Source organism: Hydractinia symbiolongicarpus, chromosome 12, assembly GCF_029227915.1.
Source record: "Hydractinia symbiolongicarpus strain clone_291-10 chromosome 12, HSymV2.1, whole genome shotgun sequence".
Taxonomy (NCBI): domain Eukaryota; kingdom Metazoa; phylum Cnidaria; class Hydrozoa; order Anthoathecata; family Hydractiniidae; genus Hydractinia; species Hydractinia symbiolongicarpus.
In genome coordinates this window covers 21,990,867-22,014,162 of record NC_079886.1, presented here as the reverse complement: position 1 = coordinate 22,014,162, position 23,296 = coordinate 21,990,867, and the positions used below count along the sequence as shown (strand labels likewise).

General features: G+C 34.5%; 3 protein-coding genes across 4 annotated transcripts; 1 reads left to right on the top strand and 2 right to left on the bottom strand.

Moving 5' to 3' along the window:
- The first annotated feature begins 1,056 nt into the window (after positions 1-1,056).
- Positions 1,057-12,552, top strand: LOC130622543 (eukaryotic translation initiation factor 4B-like). Of its 2 annotated transcripts, none has more exons than XM_057438006.1 (11): positions 1,057-1,177; positions 5,507-5,653; positions 6,217-6,410; positions 6,691-6,798; positions 6,888-6,960; positions 7,096-7,225; positions 7,315-7,865; positions 8,095-8,588; positions 9,098-11,108; positions 11,543-11,627; positions 12,100-12,552. In XM_057438006.1, the coding sequence occupies exons 1-9, from the start codon at positions 1,165-1,167 to the stop codon at positions 9,179-9,181; spliced, it is 1,794 nt and encodes a 597-aa protein (XP_057293989.1). In that variant the 5' UTR covers positions 1,057-1,164; the 3' UTR covers positions 9,182-11,108; positions 11,543-11,627; positions 12,100-12,552. The 2 variants fall into 2 exon arrangements, with proteins under 2 accessions (XP_057293989.1, XP_057293988.1); XM_057438005.1 differs by having other exon boundaries at positions 9,098-11,330.
- A 558-nt stretch (positions 12,553-13,110) lies between these two features.
- Positions 13,111-14,215, bottom strand: LOC130622547 (uncharacterized). The gene has a single exon (XM_057438009.1). The coding sequence runs from the start codon at positions 14,080-14,082 to the stop codon at positions 13,396-13,398; it is 687 nt and encodes a 228-aa protein (XP_057293992.1). The 5' UTR covers positions 14,083-14,215; the 3' UTR covers positions 13,111-13,395.
- Positions 14,181-22,570, bottom strand: LOC130622546 (gamma-aminobutyric acid receptor subunit beta-like). The gene is made up of 9 exons (XM_057438008.1): positions 20,647-22,570; positions 18,939-19,036; positions 18,458-18,525; positions 17,884-18,110; positions 17,619-17,701; positions 16,856-16,987; positions 16,060-16,206; positions 15,507-15,745; positions 14,181-15,078 (listed from the first exon to the last, which is right to left on the bottom strand). Exons 1-9 carry the CDS (start codon positions 20,763-20,765, stop codon positions 14,692-14,694), a joined length of 1,500 nt encoding a protein of 499 aa, XP_057293991.1. The 5' UTR covers positions 20,766-22,570; the 3' UTR covers positions 14,181-14,691.
- Between the last annotated feature and the right edge of the window lie 726 nt (positions 22,571-23,296).

Genomic DNA, 23,296 nt, shown 5'->3' with positions numbered 1-23,296 from the left:
TTCCTTAAGAAGTCTAAAAGTACATGAAACAGAAAAGTTAAAAATGTATAAATATGAGAGCATAACATTTACATGCGATTTTTCACTAGCTCGGACAACATGTCTTAATCTTCTTGTGCGTTCTTCTATGTTCTATTATCTCTCCTTAGCACCTCTTAAACAACAATTTCACAATATGAGTAACGTTTAAGAAATAGAGGTTATTCTTGTATAAACGCTGTTATAGTTTGGCATTATTAAGATTCCTCTGTGAAAAATACGCTTTCAAATTTGTTGTCACTAACGAAGGCTATAGACATAATGGAGGCTTAAATTGCATATTTATACCATATATGTATAGCGCTTATGTAAATTAAAAAGTCTGCGAAATTCTCTTTTTTCGCTTAATAAGTTATAAAAAATAACTCATGTGGATTAAAAAAAGCATTTCAGTTTAAATTCAGGATGGCGAGGATAATAAAGCCAGAAAAAGGTGAAAACCAAACAGTTAATCTAAACTTTAAATTCGCATAAAGATGCTTTGTTTTTATTTTTACCTTATAGAATTACAGTATTAATCAACATGTGCACGGCCTGGCTACACACAAAATATTCTACAGAAAAAGTCACAAGAAAACATTTTATCAAGCGATTAGTCAAAGCAGTGACAAAAGAAAGCAGTAGCAACGATGATTTTTTAGCGTACATTACCCTTACTTCCAGGAATCTCTTCCTTTTTGATATCAAAAAGGCAAAAATCCCCGGGAACAAGGGCGTGTTTTCTGTTTCGCCTCATGCGGAGCAGTTATAAATATTTGTGATTGTACTAAGCAATAAAGTTAAGGTTACTAACATACAAAATAATTTTTCTGCAAATTTGTAGAGGATATGGTCGCTATCTTGTCTTTTTTTTCTGACTAGCTCGGACGGCGAAGAACAGCTATTTGCTCCGTGTTCAACATATACTTTTTACGTGCAACTTCGTTTACAGGAAATCCTGCATTCTTTTTTGACATTTGCACGGCAAGGCATTATGTAGGTCAGAAATGAGATCGCTTATGAAATCGTCAATGATTCTTGGCTGGATACCAAAGTTCAGTGGTCATTCTTTTAAATTTATTTCAAGAAGGTCATAACTTTAAACTACATCCGGGCACTCGTCGCACGTTCCGAACGTATGTCAAAATGGCCGCCACAGGTATGTTATCACGTTTTCTTGCGTAGTTGGCTATTATCATGGAGAAATCTTATGTATATGCCTGTGGAAGCAGATTACCTTGTTCTATTCATTTCAGGAATACGCAATAAAATGTTTTTGCCCCATATTCTTTTATGTGTCTAGTTTTATGTATATTTGAATTAAAAGTGGTCAATTTGCAGTTATTTTCAAAATAAGGAAGAGAGGCAAGTCATCCAATTTTTCGCAATTTATCTTATTTTTTTGCCCTGGAAAGTTGGCTTCGATCTTTACCAAATGCAAGTTTGATCACTATCACCCAGCTGGCTAAAAATGTATATTTGTGTGCCCAGGGAGATATTGAACATTGACCTTGGGAAGATATTTTAGTGGTAAAGGGGTGCTGTCCATGCTCATGTTAGCCTAACCAGCCTGATGTTCATGCCCCCTAGAGGGTAAAAATGACAAAAATTATACAGGGATAACATTTAAATCGCAGTAGTACTTTAGTCAGATTTTCCAGCTGTAAAATACGCTATCAAAATTAACGCAGCCATATTTAATTTTACATATTTTAATTTCCGAAAAGATGTTTTTTAACTGGATAGGCAAGAGCAGCATCCGGGACAAACCCAAATCCAGGATCATTTCCATTAACATAGGTTAGGTGGAAAGATAGATGTAGCTACCTTGTAGAGTATGGTCCACAGGTGAGCTTTGCAGCCATCCTCTTCAGTCTTACTACTATTAAAAATACCGGGTGGGATTGGTTTAGACAACATCTCACTTACAGAAAATAACATTTTAACAAGGGCCCCTTAAAGCTAAAAAACGTTTTAACAAAACAGTTTTTTCCTTTTTTAAAACAAACACCCTCTTCATCAAAATATCATATGATGTGATTTACTTCTAAACATGAAATAAGTTGAATAATAAATAATAACTTTTCTAAGATGGGAGATTTCTAAAATGGGAATGCTTTGTTGCGAATTCTAAGTTAGGCTGAGCATGGTATATATCAACAAAATAATGGTTATCAAATTGTATAAAAATAATTTAATACTTTTTAACTAGTAATGTAGAGTTGGTAACTACCTCGTTTCCAACTCTCCATTAATCTTCTTTAGATTTGTGATAGATGTATGTAAAAACGATTTTTAATTATTTTCCAAGTCCCCTTTTTTGATTTATTTTACTTTTTCAAAAAAAGCCATTTCTTAACTCAAACTTTTGTCCATAAATTGTAATATTTAGAGAATCATGATTTTTTTGTTGATAAAAAAATGGCTTTTAGATAAACATGTTGGGTTTTGCACAGTGGCACTTCCTTGTGAAGCTTCTGTAGTTTTGTAAAAGAGATTTGAAATGTAATAGATGGTATACAAAAAAAAACACTAAGAAAAAGTGTTTTAATTTTTTTTAAAAAATATAATGCCTTTCAAGCATACTCATGATGAGGGTGATACGTACACACCTCAGAGGCGATGAATATTCAGAAGATTGTCCTTTTAAATTTTATTATTCATAAAGACGTGACTGAGTATACCATAATGAACCTGCAAAGAAAATTCGGCAATAGCGGACACTACATTTATTTGCAGTTCGTTCTCTTCAACTTTAGGAGCCATCAATACTATTATGCTACGTCTATTATACTATCAAAATTGACATTGTTTCTGTAATAATAAGCTCTTTCGCTCTCTTTTCACACATCAGAAAATTTTCTTCCCCCCAATTCAAAGGATGTTTTTTACTAAAACATTGTGTGTTCTACGTAATGTGATTTTCCAACTGGGTTTGACAATCCCGAAACGAATATTTAAAGCCCTTTACGTCCTTTTTCAGCAATCCAGCTGCAAGTACGCTTAGATAGTTAATGTAAGTTTTATCTGGGTTTTCAGTTGTCCAAAAACTCTCATTAAGTAGGTCTTCGCTATTTATGCAACTCAGTCCAACTTTTGTCCCCAATCCAGCACGAAAGCGACCATTTTCTTTTATAGTAATGACATTGTGAGGGTCATTCCATGTCAAGTCATCAGATTTTTAAAACTGGTATAACCTACCCCTAAAAATGCATGGAATTTGGTATGTGAGTTCCTCTAACCTTTTTTGCTCGAGAATCAAAGTTTTTTAACTTTTCTTTTGTTTTTTTTTGTAGACATGAACACCGTTTTACGATAACTTGACATTCCTAGAATTTAAAAAAAAAAATTTTTAAATCTGTTTTTTTCTTGATAAACAGGTCATTTCTTTTCCAAAAGGTTTTTTTTTGAAAAATTATACTCAAGAGGCTGATAAGTGTTATGAAAGACCGATCAGAAAAATGTTAGTTATTTAGATGAAGTCAACTTTCCCTCTCAAAAAATATATAAATAGTCTCACTATTGGAAAGATTGTCGTCTCTTCAGTATAAATGGCAAATAACCCCCCCCCCCCCCCCGCGCTTTTTTTTGATACAATCAAGGTAACTGTCACCTTAATCTAAATAAAAAATAAATTATTAAAAAAAAAATGCAGCATATCAAGTTAAATAAATTTATCGCTCAGCTACCCTTACTATTTGTGAAACTTGTGGAGAGAATAATGGCTCAACTATTATCTCATTTCTCAGAATTAGTCTGGCATTTGAGAATCAAAGTTTTTTAACTTTTCTTTTGTTTTTTTTGAAGACATGAACACCGTTTTACGATAACTTGACATTCCTAGAATTTAAAAAAAAAAAATTTTAAATCTGTTTTTTTCTTGATAAACAGGTCATTTCTTTTCCGAAAGGTTTTTTTTTTTGAAAAGTTATACTCAAGAGGATGATAAGTGTTATGAAAGACCGATCAGAAAAATGTTAGTTATTTAGATGAAGTCAACTTTCCCTCTCGAAAAATATATAAATAGTCTCACCATTGGAAAGATTGTCGGCTCCCCCGCTTTTTTGATACAATCAAGGTAACTGTCACCTTAATCTAAATAAAAAATACATTATTAAAAAAAAATGCAGCATATCAAGTTAAATAAATTTATTGCTCAGCTACCCTTACTATTTGTGAAACTTGTGGAGAGAATAATGGCTCAACTATTATCTCATTTCTCAGAATTAGTTTGGCCTTTGCATGTGCATGAGCGAACAACCCTTTCTGGTCAGCCAATAAATAAAATTTGTTGACATGAAACACAAGTTTGCCAACATAATTAGGCAAATGACATTTCTTTTTGATATGATTTTGGCCAAATGAAATAAAATGAATTCGAAAGACTGATGGCAAAATATTGCAGAAAAGAAAAAATGCATGTCCAAAGCTGTTATGTGTGTTCGACCATACACTTCACGAGGAAGGCTGCTGTTTTGCGCAGTGAACATACTTATTTAGCAAGTTTCAAATTTTTAGCAATAAGGATTTAGCCCATGCTATAGCATGGAGAACGGGTGTTAAGCCAAGAAGAATCATAATAAGTAAAAGGTTTTCAATTAAACTTTGTAATACTTTGGGACAAACGGACATATTAAGCCAATGTATACAAATTACAAAAAATAGATGCAAGCCAAAACAATATATTTAAGAAGTGATCAACATATGTTGTTCAAATAAGTATTTCAAAACCCTAATCATGATCATTTTGAGTAGACTTTTTCTGCGTATATTTATATTTTATCTTATCCGTATTTCAATCCAAAGCTCAAGCATGTTTAGCAAGTACCTTTACCACAGCTACAGATCAACCCATGCCATGTGAGGGAAATCGAGTAGGCAATGTCGGTGTATATTTAATTTATACAATCAGAACACAGGACCCATGTTGATAAAAATTTTTCACATCGAAGTGACTATCTGTACAAATATTTGAAATAATAATAATAGTAGTCTGCAAAAACAGGAGTGAACTTATTGAAGTTGCAAGGTTTTCACCACAAATTCCTGTAATTACAAAGTTATAGATCTAGGAAACTGATTTATATTTGGTTCATTTTGTGTCAAATCAGCTCTAAAATAGTAAGTTTGGCACCCACCATCTTAGATTTGTCTGATTTTTTGCATGTATAATGTAGGTTTCAGAAGAATAAAACTACCAAATTTTAGCTTCCAACTCCTTACGGTTCCTGAGATACACACACTTGGTCCCAGGACCTTTTGGCCTAAAATTTTCAGTGCAGTGCAAATTTTCTTGCATCAGTATTTTTCCAATTATTCATCATTAAAAAGTTTCATGGATCTGAAATTTGGTACCCCCATAGTTTTTGAGGTGAAGAATCAGAAAAGAAGTAAAACTAAGTGTAGAACAGATATTTAGTTATTGTCAATTAAACACAAAAGTTATTTGACCACATAAATCTGGCATTACATTCTCTTCTTTATCTAGGTGGTGGCAAAAAAACTGGTAAAAAAAAGAAGGGCAAAACATTGAGTTTAAATGAATTCATCGGTGAATCTCCTGCAGCGTATACAACACCCTCAAGAAAGGTTGATTGGGGTGATGATGTTGACGATAGCCTTGGTCATGTTGACTGTACGTGCTTTTATAAAAGCTATACATGTCACTGCTGTCAAGTTGACAACAGTGTTGTTTATGCACGTTTATTTATACACGTTTCATTTTTGCTGTTAAAGAATGGTTTTTATTCTATTGAATTTAGTATTATTTGACACTGAAGTATGTGAACTATTAACAACCAACGCCTTTGTGCCCTTTAATTCATATTGCAATTTTTTTCAAATTTAAAGTTTAAAACTTAACAGCAATATTTTTGTTGAAAAAATCTAGAGAATCGTATGTATTTTAAAAATATATTTTGTTGTATAATATGCATGATCAGGACGCCAATCTGCTCGGAACTAAGAACACTTACTAGTTTCTCTTGTAAAGAAAGTTTAAAAGTAAAGTGCTTAATAAGTAAATCTAGGGAAATGACCACATATTGTAATCAATGCAAAAAAAAAGTTTTACTGCTAAATTGTGTTAAATTTTAACCGACACTTGAATTTTGAACTTATTTTGTGATAATTATTAAAAGCGTGTGAGGAATTTCGTATGTAGGAAACTTGTTTAGATGTCTTTTAATTTGGTTTTAGTGGCTGAAGAGTATGGTGGACCTCCAAAGCCTTCAATAGATCTCAGTAAATTACCCAGTGCTCCAAGATCTTCAAGAGGTGCAGATATTGACATGAGTCGTCTGCCAAGTAGACCACCCTACACTGCATTTCTTGGAAACCTGCCCTTTGATGTCTCTGAGGATGATATCAGAAATCTATTTCAAGGGCTTCAGGTAAGCGTTACAAAGATTTAACAAATGTTCTGCGCTAACATTTACAAATCTTCTGTGTAGAGTAAAGCCTGAGTTTAGTGTGTTACGTACTCTAAATAACTTACTATATTTGCCAAGCTGTTTGCACCTCAAATGCCTTTTAGCTTGTGCTCTTTTTATGAGTGAAGGTCAGAATTGCAGTGAAATGTGCCTTAAATTTTAAATGTAGCTAACGCTAATTACCCATAAAATAACGCTGTGGTCATAACCTGAATGCTTATACAATGTTTATATTGTTTAGGTTGAGAATATCCGTTTTCCACAAGAACAAGGTCGAATGAAAGGATTTGGTTATGCTGAGTTTTACAACCTGGAAGAGTACAAAAAAGCACTGGGTCTTACCAACGAGGTACGAATAAAACAAGAAAATGTTTTTGTTGGATATGTTTAGTAACAGAAAATTTTATATAATCTTATTGTTACTTGGTTGTCTTTTAGAAAGTACGTACGCGACAAATCAGAATCGACATCGCTGACCAGGCGGGTAAAGATGGACCGGGAGGGAGAGGAGGTTTGGTTTTATGAATAACGTTTTAGATTTTTAATTGTCTTGTGCTTTGTTAAATTTTCTGTCTCTGCTCTTCCTACATATGGTAGTACTGTGTGGCATACGAAAAAATATGAGAAACTATTTTTATGCTTTTAGATTCAAGATATGGCGGACGTGATATGGATGATGATAAAACATCGGGTGACTGGAGACGTGATATGCCAGAATCAGGAGGAGGTGGTGGTGGCAGGTATGAAGATCGGGGAGGCTATCGAAATGATACAAGGTAAATTTTACATAAATGCTTTGAGATTAAGTTTACAAAACGTTGCGATGAGTGTGGCTTCTTAAAGTATATTCTTATGTGTTCTTTAGAGGAGGAGACTTTGCTGGACGAGATTCTAGATTCAACAGACCTGCCGGCCCAGCTGACACTGAAGACTGTTGGCGTCGAGATGATCCTCCAAAAACTAATGGTCATGACGATGCTTGGAGAGGGGGAGGTCGTGATTTTAGAGATGAAAGAGATGGTGGCTTTAGAGGAGACAGAAGCTTTGGCGATGGAAGGAGAGAGCATAGGGACGAGAGGGGTAGATATGGAGGAGGAGGTTTTAGCGACTATCGAGATGACAGAAGAGGTTTCAGGGATGACCGGGGAGGCTTTAGAGACGATCGAGGAGGTTTTAGAGACGATCGAGGAGGTTTTAGGGACGATCGAGGAGGCTTTAGAGACGATCGAGGAGGCTTTAGGGATGACCGAGGAGGCTATCGGGGTGATAGAGGGGTTTTTAGAGATGACAGAGGAGGCTTTCGAAGCGGTGGAGGAGGCTTCCGGGATGAGAGATCGGGATTTAGAGATGAGAGAAGGGATGGTTATCGAGAGGATAGATCCAGAGATAACGCTGGTCCTGCTGACCATTCTTCAGGTATCTTGTATTGCCCAATCATATTTACTTTTGCGCTCATTAAATTTTTATAGATTTAAATCTAGTGCTTTATCTCAAACAGTGAAAACTTAAAAGTCATTGGCGACAGTTAACATGCGAAATTCACCTCTAAATTTGTGAAAAAAAGCAAAAGTAATAAATGGTTCGTTAAACTTATGAAATCAGTACTTTCAGATTTCTTCCTTTATTATTTTTGTTTCTGTTTTAGAACATAAGGAGCGTCCTAAACTTAACCTTCAAGCAAGAACTGTTGCAAAAACAGACGATACTACTTCGCAAAGCAGTTCCATATTTGGCGGTGCGAGACCAGTGGATACTGCTGCCAAAGAAAGACAAATCGAGGAAAAGTTAAACAAAATTCACGTTAGTGAAAAACCACATGGCGAAAGAAGTGATAGCAAAGAACGTGGTCGGGATGATAGCCACGAAAGAGACCTTAGTGATAGGACTGATGACGATGGTGTTGATAATTGGCGAGATGAAAGCATACGTCAAGACAAGCCACGTGTAATGAAACCAGGATTTGCGAGTGATCGAAGAGAAGCGAGAAAAAGCGATAGTGACGAAATGTCAGTGTTGAATAAGGAAAATCGTGGAAGAGGTGCTGGGCGGGGTGGCCATGGGCGTGGTCGCTCTCCGAAGGATAAGAAAAATAAAACTGGTCCTGTGATACCACCAAAATACGAAGAGCCTGATCAACCGGTTAGTTGTTTGTTAATGTCATATCTTTTAACTTGTTGGGGCTAGGATGGTGTTCGGGGTTGACACAATACGTCTCTTCTATAACCTTTGTTTACGTAATTTGTTGTCTAATACAACTGACCAACTGAGTCAATTGAGATGATTGGATAAAATTAAAATTATGCAAACAACAGCAATTTTGCTGTGCCACAGAAATTTCTGACAAAATAAAGTGTTTTGTTGTAATTGACAGGAACGCTCAAAATATGTACAATATTGTCTTTTAGTGCTCTAAAAAAATTAACAAGATGTCCTTGGATGTGCACTGTTTTTTTTATAAGAAACCGTTGTACCTATAAATTAAAACTTTTGCCCCCTAGTAACCACAAGGAAGAAGAACCCCCTGCAATGTTATCACGCAGAAAAGCGCAGGGTCATGCAGCGATCCTTATGTAAAACAGCAGTGGGAAGGAGAGCCCCTTTCGTTGACCAAATGTTTGACGGGATATAAAATTATGTTTTTTGTTTAGGAGTTCTCTCGGTCAAGCAAGTTTGCTGCTTTGAACGTCGAAGATGAAAACAGTCACTCAGACGAGGATGAGGTGGAAACTTAAAAGTTTTTGTTAGATTAGATTTGGCTCGTAAAATTAGAAACAAGTTCCGCGATTGGTTTGCCAATTGCAGGCTTAATTTTGATTGGAGAAAAACACTTATCTTGGGAATAAGATTTTATATGGTGAACATTATGATATGTAGGAAAGCCCGCTGTAAGCTGTATACAGTACTACTCGTAAATATTTTTAACCTTGCATTCTTGAAAGTTTTTATTGTCCGCCCTTTTAATCTTTATCGCATCTTACTGTTTTTATTCTCGCACAGTGCATAATATTCATTTATTATCTTTGAATGTGAAATTTCTCTCTGTTTTGTAAGAATTTCGCAGGTTGGTATCGTTTAAATGTATTTATGTGTAATTATATAAACGAAATATATTCATCCCTCAATTAAAATATTTTTGGATTTTTTTCGTTTTTCATAAGCCTCCCAGGTATTCTTTGGTTTGGCTTCATGAAGAATGTGCGTGCAATGTAAATCGCCTGAAAATATCAATGTGGCCCTTATTACGCCGGCCCTTTGATAGCTTTATTTTTCACCCTATGACGTTTTAAAGTCGGCGTAATAGGGGCAATGTTAAAATGAGAAAATTTCACTGAGCGGCGTTATTTTTAAATTTTTTTTATAGTTTTTCATGTTGATAAATCTGTGAAATTTATGTGTTTTAAGACTGAGCTCGCGGATAATTTTGAGTTTAACTCTAGTGATATTGGTGGTGATGACAAAAATGAGGACGAAAATATTCCGAAAAGTGTCGTAGCCGAAATAAAAGATGATGTAGATGATGAAGAACGTAAAAAAATAACATCAAAAAAAATCAATCAATAAATGTTATTGATCTAGATGATTAAATTTCGTGCGTATTTTCTTTCCTTTTTTATTTTTGTGGCGTTAAATGCGGCCTTTAAAAGTTGGCAAAGTTTCGCGTGTGTGTAGACGTAAAAGAAAAACAGGACCAATCTGAGTAAATTGGCTTTAAAATAAAAATGATAATTTTTTTTGTAAACAAGATTCAAACGGTATTGGAATTAGTTTATTATCTATACTCTTTCCGTTTCCATTGCGAAATGATCGCCACGTTTATGCCAAAGACGGCCTGAAATTTGTTTAGTTTAAGGGGCGACCATTTTTCGCTACATCAATGTCATCATTGGACAGAGGTCATTCATTAAGTGAGCCATAGAAATTGTTTACATTTTTAGATCCGCATAAACCAGGGTGTGTGTGGTGTGCGCAACCTCGATACCGGACCTGTAGCGTTTTTGATATGAGAATTTTTATCCTCCATATCAAAAAACGCTACAGGCCCTTAGATCGAGGTTGGTGTAGTGCGCTGATGAGATTGCAGGATACTATCAAACTCGATCTTAAGGCTTTTTTTTCCATATTTAAAACAAAGACAGGTAAGAAGAAATGCATTTCTTTCTCCCATCCTTGTATCAAAATATAAAAAAAACCTGCGTTACGGTTCAGATACCTTTAGCTAGGCAACAGAGACAAACTAACATGGTACCGTTGTTACCATGGAGATGGAAATACAACAGCAAGATATTTCTAAGAGTTATTTTGCAACAACATAATAGTAGTTCGCATAGCATTGAGACCAACACTACGATTTATTTCGGCATACATAGCTTATTAGCACAAGAATTCGAATGTTTTTAAAGTTTGCGTGAGTACGTAAAAACCAAACCCGTACCCAAACCTTTATGGAAACCTAGGAGTATACCTAGAAGAACTTGAGGGGTTGAGATATGGATTGGAAACTGATTATTAATTGAGTCAAAGGTAATTCAATAGACATAGTTTGTACTTCCTGTTGATTGCAAAATTTCATTTTACACGTGACATACATTTCAACGTACGCTACTATAAATATGAACAAGGAAGCTAGTTGACACGTCAGTCAATTTGTGCATCCACTGGGTTCGTTTTTGAAGTACTTAGAACTTGAGTTCAAGATGTCGCCAATATTGGTACTACTTGTGGCCAGTACCCTAATTTGCAATGCATTAGCAAACAACAACAACAATAACAACAACAACAATAATAATAACAACAACAACAACAACAATAATAATAACAACAACAACAATAACCTGAATGGAGGCTGGTGGTTTCCATATGCTCACTCAGAATGGGCTTACTGTAAGTTTTACATTTCATATTTTTTTAGTTACAATAACTAACCGACTTTAATTTTTATTCAGTTCTATTACTTTTCCACAAACAAGGATCATTTTTCTTTTTATAAGTCTTTTCTTGTAAATGATAAATACGACAAGTTTTTCATATTTTTCGGAGGCTTAAGGAAGCCTTCGGGAAAACATTCTTGACTATGTAGTTAGCTATTTTTTTAGGTGGTAGTAATCTGATTGATCCTTACTCGCAGATGTGTTGTTCTGGTGTTGTGATAACAAAACATCCTTTCAAAAGATGTTGCGGGTATGCCATTTTTTGAATCTATTCTTACTCGATCTTCAGTATTTTTAGTAAAAACCCTATATCTTCATATTTAGTAAAAAGCCTATACACAAAATTTAATTCCCACCTAAATTTTAAACAGACAAGCAAATTTCACCGTTAAAGTCTTGGAAACTAGAATACATTAGCCCAAAATCCATTCTCGACCCAAGAGTTTTTTTGAGGTAAACTCGAAAAACTCGAGATTTTAATTTCTGAGAATGCCCAAAAGCACTGATATGAGAGAAAAAATGTTAGGATTTTCAAAGTTGCGAGACATACAGTAAAATTGGAAATAGTCATTCTAATAAATAAGAACTCTAACACAGGTGTAGCGATGAGCTAACCAATGAAATGTCAACAACAAAGATTCTTATTTCTTGGAAATTTCTTATTGCCACTCCCTAAGAAAGGAAACGCCTTTAAGTTTAATGCGTAGTTATTTTCATTTTAGCACCAAGGAGTATAATATCTTGACACATAAATGTCACAATGGTGGAGTCTGGAGAAAGAGCCATTCATTCACTCGCTGTGGATACACTAATTACAATCCAATGGATTTCTTTTGTCACGATAAACACTTATATAGTCATCATGAGTATGTCCTCTGTAACGGACAAGTGTTTAGAAAATTGTAATGGGGTTTTCGGGTTTTAATCGGGTTTTAATCGGGTTTTTGGGTTTGTGATCGGGCTTTCGGCGTATTTCAGTTTTTGAAATTGCAATTGATAGCTTTGAAGTCACTTTTACCAGATAAATATTCCACTGAGATCTTTTTGTTTCGATAAGTGTTCTTTTATTTCAAAGTAATCTACATCATTTATTGTCACGTGACTAGTTTATTTAGGGTTTAGTTGTCTAATATATATCAACAAGAATTATTAAAGTTCATAGAATGTTTGTTCCATTTCTTACTTCATTTTACTAAAAATGTGCTTCAGACAAAATTTATTTAAAAACTGGTCGTGAGAACTTGCTGGTCCTTCGGCCGATTCTAAACCAACGCCAGCCCAACATTTAATCTAGTAGCTTGTGGTAGAGCGTTGGATCGTGCCTGCTTAGCGTGAAGCATGAGAATATGATTGATATCTTAGGCGGTTGTCTGGTTGAGGGATTGTTATGCTCGCACGGCATTTGCAGTTTAAATAACAAATTTAAATGCGCTAGGAAGCCCTTTGTACGACCCGCCTATCTAGCAGTACCAACAGGAACTGAAGAAGCAATCCTGGGCAAAAGAATTAAGTAGTAGAACAAAATAAGGTCTCATAACAAGACTTTTATGCAAGTTTCATATAAGGAGAAAAATTATTGTCAATTGTGAATTTGGTATTCCTGAGCAGATTGTCCCACAAGCAGGTGAAAAATCAACAAAGTAAGCAACAATCGAACAGTCAAAATACAGACTGAATCTCAACCAGAATTCTGCGTTGATTCTAAAAAGAAAAGCGTGTATTATTGTAAGAGGCTCGAACTCGCAAGGGACCAAAAGATTTGTTCGAGAAAAAGAAAAAGAAAAATACCTTTGGCGGGCCACAAAGGGACCAAGACTTTAGTTCGAGTTAGAGAGAAGTTCGAGATAGAGAGTAGTCCAGATAGAGAGATTCCACTGTATTTCAAAACCGCTTACATTAATACATTTAGTCTGGCATGCAAGTATGAGATTACAGCAGCTGACTAGCAAAAAAGATAAGGGTCTGATGGAGAGGCTGTGGTTGAGTACGTTGTGGATGATACTTTAATGCGACATCCATCATGCAACTTTCATCCTCCTAAATGCAACTTCCATTCTTCTAAATGCGACTTCCGTCTTCCTAAATGCAACTTCCATCCTCCTAAATGGGACGTCCATCCTCCTAAATGCAATTTCCATCCTCCTAAATGCAACTTCCATCCTCCTAAATGCAACTTCCATCCTCCTGAATGCAATTTCCATTCTTCTAAATGCGACTTCCATTCTCCTAAATGCAATCTCTATCCTCCTAAATGCAACTTCCATCCTCCTAAATGCAACTTCCATCCTCCTGAATGCAATTTCCATTCTTCTAAATGCGACTTCCATTCTCCTAAATGCAATCTCTATCCTCCTAAATGCGACTTTCATCCTCCTAAATGCGACTTCCATCCTCCTAAATGCAATTTCCATTCTTCTAAATGCGACTTCCATCCTCCTAAATGCAATCTCTATCCTCCTAAATGCGACTTTCATCCTCCTAAATGCGACTTCCATCCTCCTAAATGCGACTTTCATCCTCCTAAATGCGACTTCCATCCTCCTAAATGCAATTTCCATTCTTCTAAATGGGACTTCCATCCTCCTAAATGCGACTTTCATCCTCCTAAATGCGACTTCCATCCTCCTAAATGCGACTTTCATCCTCCTAAATGCGACTTCCATCCTCCTAAATGCAATTTCCATCCTCCTAAATGCGACTTCCATCCTCCTTAATACGACTCAAATCCTCCTAAATGTGACTTAATAGTAAAGGACTTGAAGGAGGTAAACGATACGTGTAATCATAGTTAAAAGAAAAAGACTGGTGCAGAAGTGTTTTTTTCTATTAACTACAATGTAATTACTACACAGGGCTTTAACAAGTATCTGCAACATTCTGTGTCAAAAGTTCAGCTGATATATGACAGCAGTAAAGGTAAAGTATAAAACACAATAATTATTTATAAATCTAACAAAACCTTGTTGTTTTTAAATTTGCGATAATTAAAAAGTACAGAAAGTAAAAAAGTACACACTACATTCAGTCTTGTTACAAAGAATTAAGATACCCTTAAATTTTAGGCCATATCGTTTAGTGTGAAAAAAATGCGAAAAGGTTTGTAAGAATGGGTAAAATTTTTAAGCAGAGAACCGTTTGTAGAACTGAGTGCGTTTTACTCTGGTTATAAAAAGATCTGACAATTGACAAGGTTTGCTCTAAACACTAATTACATACTCGTAAATACTTAATTTGATTTGCTAGAATAGCAATAAAAATCTACGTGAAACCTATTAAAAACACACACTCTTTGACGAGTTAATTGAACGTCCTCTTCATTTTTCAATCATGTTACTTTCCTCTTTCCTGCCACCATACACAGCGTAATGGGTCCAAAAATAAACAAGAAAACAAACATAACAAAACGGAAATGCAACTCGACTAATAATGTCCAAACTTGCTGTCTTTGGGTTGTAAAGATGGGCATCTTTTACGTCACGAACTTCGTTGCTTGAATCGTCGGAATCCATGCCGCTATCTGACGCTGGATATTCTTGTCGTGCCGAGCGTGGTGTGACGGGTTTTGTTTGTTGTGAAATAGGTTCAACGCTAGAAAACCCAGGGTAGACTGAATTTGATGTTGTTATTGTACCAAAAGGGTATTTGCGTATACTTTGGCGGATTAAACTGGTTTGCGTAGAGTTGGTGATTGGGAATGTGGTCTAAAATATATGCAAATATATGTATAAGCACTCTGCTTTAGCTAATTTTTGCTAAAAAGATAAACTTCATTGATTACGTTATGTATGGTCAAAACTGACATCAAAAAATTTGAAAAATGTGCCTGATTTTATACGACGTAAAAATATTGAAGTTAAAGCAAACAGAACTGCGCATGCTCAGATACATTTCATTATTGATTCCAAATTCGTGTCCAGGATATCCGCTTTGAGATGTCGTGAGGAATTATTAATTTAGAGTAAAATGGACGGGGGTTAATGAGAAGCGTAAACTATCGGAAAACTTCTGGTATTGTTTGTAGTGGCGATTTTTGTTTAATCTTTTACCTTTTTTCTTATAAAAGCCTCCGTAAAATGAAACCGCATTGGTAAAATTAAACTTTCAACGAAAAATTATTTTTATCACCTACCGTTTTATTTGTAGCTTGCGATTTTGCAACTTTTTCAAATTCACGATAATATCGTCGCATTTTCCACAAAGGAAAATTAACAAAAGCCACCGCAGTGTATTCCACCAATGTCAATAGTATAAACACGAATGACACCATGAAATAAACATCAATCGCTTTCACGTAATCAACCCGAGGAAATCCCCGATTGACACCAGTCCATATTCCAGTTAGCGTCAAAAGGGTAGTAATACCAGTACCTTAAAAATAAAGTTCAAATAATACTTCGAGTCTAAATTTTGATTTGTATGTCTAAAGCCATCTCTGAAATTTATGTGTTTGTATGAAAAAGTTTGTTTCTGTTGCAATTGGATCTTTCGAATTGTGTTCACCAACAAACGATGACAATCAATTATTAGCTTGAGAGAGAATTGCTAGGAAATTAACATTCTGGATTGTTCTTATTTTATGGAAAAATTCTCACTCGAGTTGTTTTTAGTTCAGAAAGCAGAGTTCAGAAGCTGTTTTTATTTTGTTCTTAAACTTCTGCAAAATCTTGTTCTTATATACTTGCCTACGCGGGCTGATGTCGATTTCTTGTGTATCCATAGTGATACCCATGACACGGAAACTACGGCAACCGATGGAAAGAAGATATTCATAATAGAGTGAGGAAGTTGTCTTTGGAATTCAAATGTCAGCAATAGTGATGAATAATTACCTAACAAAAATTAGTACCAATTTTTAAAGCAAGAAAGATAGTTCTAATACACCTTTCCTAATTTAGTCAACCTCGAGGTCCCAGGTCCTGTAGCGTTTTTTGATATGAGGATTATCAAAACATGCTACAGGCCCTGGGATGGAAGTTGTAAATTAGTTTTTCTGCTATTTCTCAAAGTTTTTAAACAAAATGAATGTGATTTTTGAAATGCTCACCTGAAACTTCATAAAATTGAAATCTTAGGATTCATACAGTAAACAAACAACTTAGTGCAATTTAGTGCAATTGACCTCTGCTTGAAACCGAGGCAAGTTAGTACAAGTCAAAAAATTAAAAAGACACTAACATAAATACCACAATATGCACATGATCTTAACATCAAAATTATAAAATTATAAACATGTAATTCGGGAAACGTGTATTAATATAAAAGACAGAAAAAATCAAGTCATTAAACTTGCAGCAATATTTTTAAGATTCGCGTGGTTATATTTTTCTTTGGTTCCATATTAACTGCTGTTAGAATATCACACAACAATGCTTGATCGTGTACTTCAAACTTTATGTTTAGTGTACTCATTAAATTTATTGGTCAAAGCAACAGCGAAAGTACGATAAACTATGTAGCTACTGCGCATGTTTAACTTACCCGCGACGTATTCTGAAAATATATTTTCTGTAAAATAATTCGTTAGTTCGAATTGTGGTATATATCGACTTGAGAAAAAAATGGGTTTGCTGGTCCTCCATTTGTATCTGATATGTGAAGCATCATAAGCATCTTTCATGAAAGAGAGTAAAAATACATCAACTGCGATTGCTCAAACAAGAAACAACAGATTTGTTTCAAAGTAATGAAAATCAAAAGTGGTAATTTAAAAATGCTATACCGTGAAAAGCCGTAATCAAGCGCACCCATAGTTAAGCGCACCAAATCCTTATCAAAATTTTTCATACCCGTTTATAAGCGAAGATTAACGAAGATTAAAGAGTACAGACCAACCTCGTTCCAAGGGCTTTTTGCCTTATAAATGAAGTTGATAGCAGCGTAACGTTGATAACGGCTCAGGCGCCACAAGACCCTGGAGACGAAGTTAGAGGAGAGACCATTCTCGTCCCCAGAGCTCTTTGAGAATAAAACCTCGAAACTACTTTCGAGTTTATCTCCAGAGAATGAGGAGAGACATTTTAGAGCATATAGAGCAATTTGACTTAAAAATTATAGGAACTTTAGAAGAAAATACACATCATTGAAAAAAATTATTCAGTTATTTTTTCCTTTTCCCTTGCACTTTTTCTATACTCGATTATAAGCCCACCAAAGTCGTACTATCACCGCTAATAAGCGCTGCGTTTGATTACGGCATTTTACGATATTTCGAACAAGGCAAAAACCGTTACAGATAACTTACAACTTTCAAATCCCACAGAGCACTTCTGTGAATCCATGGGATAATTTCGAAAATCTAGACTACAGTATGTGGTCACCGACATCCTGATATTAAATTGTAAAGAAAATCATTGGAATAGCACTACTGCAATGGTATAGCAGAAACTATTTATCAAACATAAACATTTGAAAAAATGAGATCGAATTAAAACAATCGAATGTTTTGTTTTCTAAAATCGTTAATGTCCAGAATTCTTAACTATAGAGAAACACTTTGAAATACTTACATGGTGGACCATTTTATGTTACCATCAGGTTGAATATCCAATTTATCACTTTGCACTGCAAAGTGAGTTTTTTTCGACGAGCGCGAGTTTCGTATGCTTGTATCTGGCACCCATAAGTAATCCGAAGGTTGTTTGGAACCCATCAATGGAGTGACTTTCTCTGCCAGTGAGTGCTTGTAGCGATAGTCATTCCAATATTGTCGCAAAAATAAATCAATACGAACCGTCTATAAAAAACCAAAAGCAGTAAAAACCTCATTACTTACGCAAATATGTATATTTCTAAAATTAAAATTTATTTTAAAATAATCAAATTATCTTGTTTCACTGTAACTAATCGTCAAAAAAATGATTTTTTCTGACTTAAAGATAAAAATGTATTGGTTCTTCCATCAACTGATTGCTTCTGAAAGAAACACCCACTTAGCTAATGGAAGCTCATATACACCTAATCGCTTGGACATTACACTAACGAAAATGCATATAATTTTTTCAACAAAAATGAGGGTTTAGGGAAAACATGGATGTCCTTATAAGCGTTGTTGTTATAGAATTAGATTGCTAATAATCGTACCTGATCTAGAAGATTGATACTTCCAAATGACACGACAGTCAAATCCACCTCAATCGTGATAGGATCCTCTAGTAATATAAAAACAACTAGTGATGGAATATCAAATTATTTTGTCAAATGTTTTAAAACTAATAAGGTAGCTGGAAAATTCGTAAATTGTGTTAGAGATTTTTACGGTTGTGATTTTATGTATAAGAAAATTATTATTTTGGGAGTGTGAGTGGAGGTGACCCACAATGCACCATGACCTTCAAATATAGGATATTATTCTCTAATTCGCTGCGCTCAGCTGAAAACAGGCTTATTTATTTTCAATTTCTGAGAGAGAGAGGACTCAGAACTTTGACTAGTATTGTTCATCATCATAGTCGTAATACAATATATACATCTATATCTCTTAGAATGCAACCAATAATTTACACACGTTTTCGAAATCGTAGCACATTGTCCAATGCTCAAAAATTAACCAAAAATAAGTTACCCGTGTAATTCGGCCTAAACATTCGAAAGATTGTGTGATCATCTGATAAGTACTTCTCAAACACATTGGCATATTTTTCTTCCTCCATCAATGTGCGTCTATACAAGCAGAATAACACACACATGTAATAACAGGAAAAGTTTCTTGTCATAATTGATTGTTGATATTGAAGGACCTCTCTATTTTTCACTAGATCACTATCAGAAATTTTATTTTTCGGAGATTTTTTCTGTTTGTTACCTAGGGGGAGAACATTATATTTCGACTTTTCTTTCAAGTAGTAAAAACACCTGGAAATGAGGTTGTAATGTATGGCTTTATTTTACTGAGTTGTTCTAGTGATGACGATAATTTGTCTGATCGTTGTAACAACAAATGCAAGATATTAACAAAAGAAAAGGAGAGTAGAGGACGTGTTTGAAAAATAAGAAGTATATGAACTGATTCAATATCCACACGCTCCACTAGAGCTTATGGAAGAGACAATAATACTTGAATTTTACATTTCCCTAATTTTGATCTGAGCGAGGAGGGAGGGGGATAAAATCTAACATTGGATTGATGTTTAGCAACGGTTTAAGCATGTTAAAATTCTGTGGCTTTGCTCTAGGAATAAATCTTTTCTTGAAAAAATCTATGAAAATGCGAAAAACTTGCAAAAAACTTTCTAACTGATTCTCAGTTATTATTAGTTGTATATGTTGCAGGAAAATGATCAATTGGAAATTATGCATATTAGGATTATTGTTATTGTGCATACAGTAAAACTAACGGTCAGGGCGTTTATTAAATCTTTCTTGTTTTAGAGGGGGCGTTCAATTTAAAGGGGCTTTTAAAAGAATGGGGCATTAATCACATTTTTTAATTCTGGATAAACGGGAATCAGTCAAGATGAAGGACAAGCACTGGATTGGCTTTACGAAAAGGATGTTCTTGGAGGGCATGTACCTACAGAAGTTTCAAATGTATTGGACTATTTCATTAATTAGGATCCAAGAGCAGCGAATACTGAAAAAAGGGAAAGAGAAGTTAGAAGTTTAGTACTGGCGAAATTGCTTTTCATAACAAATCATAAAACACACTCTGAAATGTTAGAGAATTAACTTGCCAAGCGGAAAGAAGTTCCACACGCGGAAGTTATAGCTTAAAGAAAATAAAAGAACATATCGAAAATTATCTTACTATGAAATACAATAACAGGGTAAGATTCAACGCCCACTTCTAGAAAAGGCGTTTATTCGAGAGGGCGTCTATTAGAGGGGCGGTTGCTTACAAGAATCAGAAAAAATGGTCGTTTATATGCACGTATTTGTTTGTGATTGTCTTCTTACAAACAGTAACAATCACATGGACCTGTTAATTTTGCCTCCTGAATTCTTATTCTTAGGGAATACTAAATAATCGTTGTTTCGAATAATAACTAACACGAAAGTCAAGCTAATAACGGTGAAGAATTTTATAAGCAATGAGGACAAAAACAAGATGTTGAATTAAATATTAAATATTGTTATATTGGACATCCAAGAATAGCTGAAAATCACAGAAAAAGCACTACTGATGGCCACACCAGACCTACAATAAAAAAATAGTACATGAAACAAGCCCTCGTGGTTGGTAAATAATACTAGAAAGTTTTATGTAGCTCACGCATCCTTGTCCCTAGTGTCCCTTGGCCCCTGAGCCATTATTACAAGTGGTCATTACTTACTCCGAATGATGATTCATATGATGGCCTGCATGTTCGTCTTGGATGGATGAATTTTTTGATAGCTGCATCAAACCATAAACTTGCTGACAAGAGAGTATGGCAATCCAAAAGAAAAACATCGCTTGACATTAAATAGATATGGAGTATTTCGTAAATGATGTATTGATTCTAAAAGACAAACTACTAACATCATTCCCACATTGCGGCTAAGGCATGGCTTGCACTGAATAAACCTGATTTATGATTTGCTTATCACATGTGTCGTAACTCGTATAGCCATTCCCTCTTCTTATTAGACCAGCATTGTTCACGATTACTAGCCAGTCAAACGCATTTTGCGCATACCTTTTTTGTTAAAAGAATATTAATTTGATATCACTAAAGATGACATCACAAATGAACAAGAGAAGATTGATAGCTACAAGTTTCAAGGTAAAAAACATGTTACCTATGAAAAATTTTTACCAAGTAAATACATCAAAGCAATGTAGCTGTACAAAATTTTCTTTCTCATTTTTTGAAATTTATATTTGAATATAATTTTGGTTTCGACAAAATTTTTAAAAAACAAAATAAAGCCAAAAAAATTTTTTCTTCCAGTTTAAATAATATGGTATCTATGAAAAGAACAAAGCTACAAGAACATATATTCCAATCCTGTGCAAAAGTCCTCACCAGAGGTTTCAACTAAGATGAAACTACATGACTGTAATTGTACAACTTTTCTAACACACCGAATTGTGTGCATCATGAAACCACTAAAAAAATCCATACTTTAAAAAAAAAAAAAATGTCTCCTTCACGAAAATACACTTAAAATATTTTTAGTGTTACACTTAGATTCTGATTTCTTTTCAATGAATTACGATTTTTCTTTTCCATTATTTACGAAGAATTCGATTGAGCATATTTAAGTTTCTTTTTACTGTTAATAATAGATTATTGATAGAAAATTAATTCAATATTTTGCTGTTTTTATTTCATTTTGACATCATTTTGTATTCAAAGTGCACTAAAAAGGTGGTCGAATGAGTTTACAACTAGTCGACCGTTTGATTAAAAAACCATGGCAGGCAACAAAGTGATTTAACATGGTGCCAGAAAAACGGATACACACGATATTTGAACAAAAACGGCACTTCATTCCACATCGTACAAATTCAAAATTCTCCATGCTTACACAAAGTCCAAATTGAAACCACCTCGTTAAACTAGCTACAGACAAGATCGTTAAGTGACGTATCAATCGTTTCAACGTTTTTTACGAGTAAAATGACTACAGAACAGCTTTTATCTGGCTTACCCAACCATTTTAGACCTATTAGTAAAATAGGAAAATATCGTTAAAAACCTACTTAATTCTATAAAATTGTTAAGATAGGTTATTTTTACCTACCAAATTTGTGGAAGGTACAATAAAAGGATTTGATAAGATTATTAAGGTTAGTGAGCTAGGCCAACAACAATTGAAGACTTAATTAACGAATCCCTAACGAATCTACCATATTTCTCCTTTCCGCCGCATGTAGTGTCAAATTGTCGGAAGTCATCCCTTTGCTTGAAATTATTTGTACCATATTCACAAGTTTTGCTGCATTAAATGATCGAACTGATTCGCCCTGCGTGTTGCATGTACTGAAAGAAATAATTCCTTGTTGTTATTGTCAAAGTTTCTTCAAAAGAATCTAATTGACCTCGCCTAAAAGGCTAGAATTCCAAAATCAAATTAAAAGTATTAAATCAAAAATGCAAAGTCATGTTTTATGTTACCTAGAAATCTTCGCTAAATATTATTGTCAAACTAGCTAACTAGCTAAACTCCGAAAAAAGCATCATTCCGATATCTGAAGGGGAAGCAGAAACCCTGAGGTCGAAATTGCAAATCCAGAGTCAAGCTTAAATACACGTTTTAGTCTGATAGCAAAACATATTTAGCTTTTTCAAAGAAGAGGAATAAATTTATCTTTATCAAAGAAAAGGTTTTAATACAGAAGCTTCGTTTAACAGGTTACGCTAGATCGAGAAGAGGCTGTATACTTCTTATTAGAATAAAATCAGCATATTTGTCATTTTATATGAAAGCATTTGCTACGCTTGTGTTTTAGAATTTCTATAAAAGTATATTGTTTCTTTAATAATTCGGTTTTGTCATCCCTGCAAGATTGATCGTTCCTTCACATTTTTGATAATCGCTGTTGGTTTCAACATCTAAACACTGATCGCGTGTTTTTTTATTTTTTTCACGCCTTCTTGTTAGTTTTTGTTTTAAAAAATTTTGATTATCCAAGTTTATGAGTAGACTTCACACATACACAATAGAAGTAAGTTTTGTTAGTTTACGATTGAAAAGTTAAGTAGGGGTACTTGCAGATGTTTGGAAAAATCAAAATGCTTTAAACAAAAGAAGAATTAAAAGGAAAATTAAGGTGATCAAGAAACACTCAAGGTAACTCGTTTTTTAACAAAGAAAATCTGACAAGAAAACCGATTGATTAATAAAATGTTCATCCAATTAAATCACGCATTGTTTTATCTATGTATTCACTGGATATTGTTAACAAGTGACGCAATTTTTGGAGAACATTGCCAGAATGCTGTCTATAAGGACGGGTTCCTGTATAACAAGAAATTTGTTAACCTAGCTATCATA

Coding starts and splice junctions, on each gene's coding strand:
- LOC130622543 (XM_057438006.1), top strand. Junction 5,654..6,216: donor TAGCCTTGGTCATGTTGACT/GTACGTGCTTTT, acceptor ATTTGGTTTTAG/TGGCTGAAGAGTATGGTGGA. Junction 7,866..8,094: donor TCCTGCTGACCATTCTTCAG/GTATCTTGTATT, acceptor TTTCTGTTTTAG/AACATAAGGAGCGTCCTAAA.
- LOC130622547 (XM_057438009.1), bottom strand. CDS start 14,082: ATGGAAGTCGCATTTAGGAGGATGGAAATTGCATTTAGGAGGATGGAA.
- LOC130622546 (XM_057438008.1), bottom strand. CDS start 20,765: ATGTTTTTCTTTTGGATTGCCATACTCTCTTGTCAGCAAGTTTATGGT. Junction 16,988..17,618: donor CTCTGTGGGATTTGAAAGTT/GTAAGTTATCTG, acceptor CTTTCATGAAAG/ATGCTTATGATGCTTCACAT. Junction 16,207..16,855: donor ATTTTCAGAATACGTCGCGG/GTAAGTTAAACA, acceptor AATTTTTGTTAG/GTAATTATTCATCACTATTG.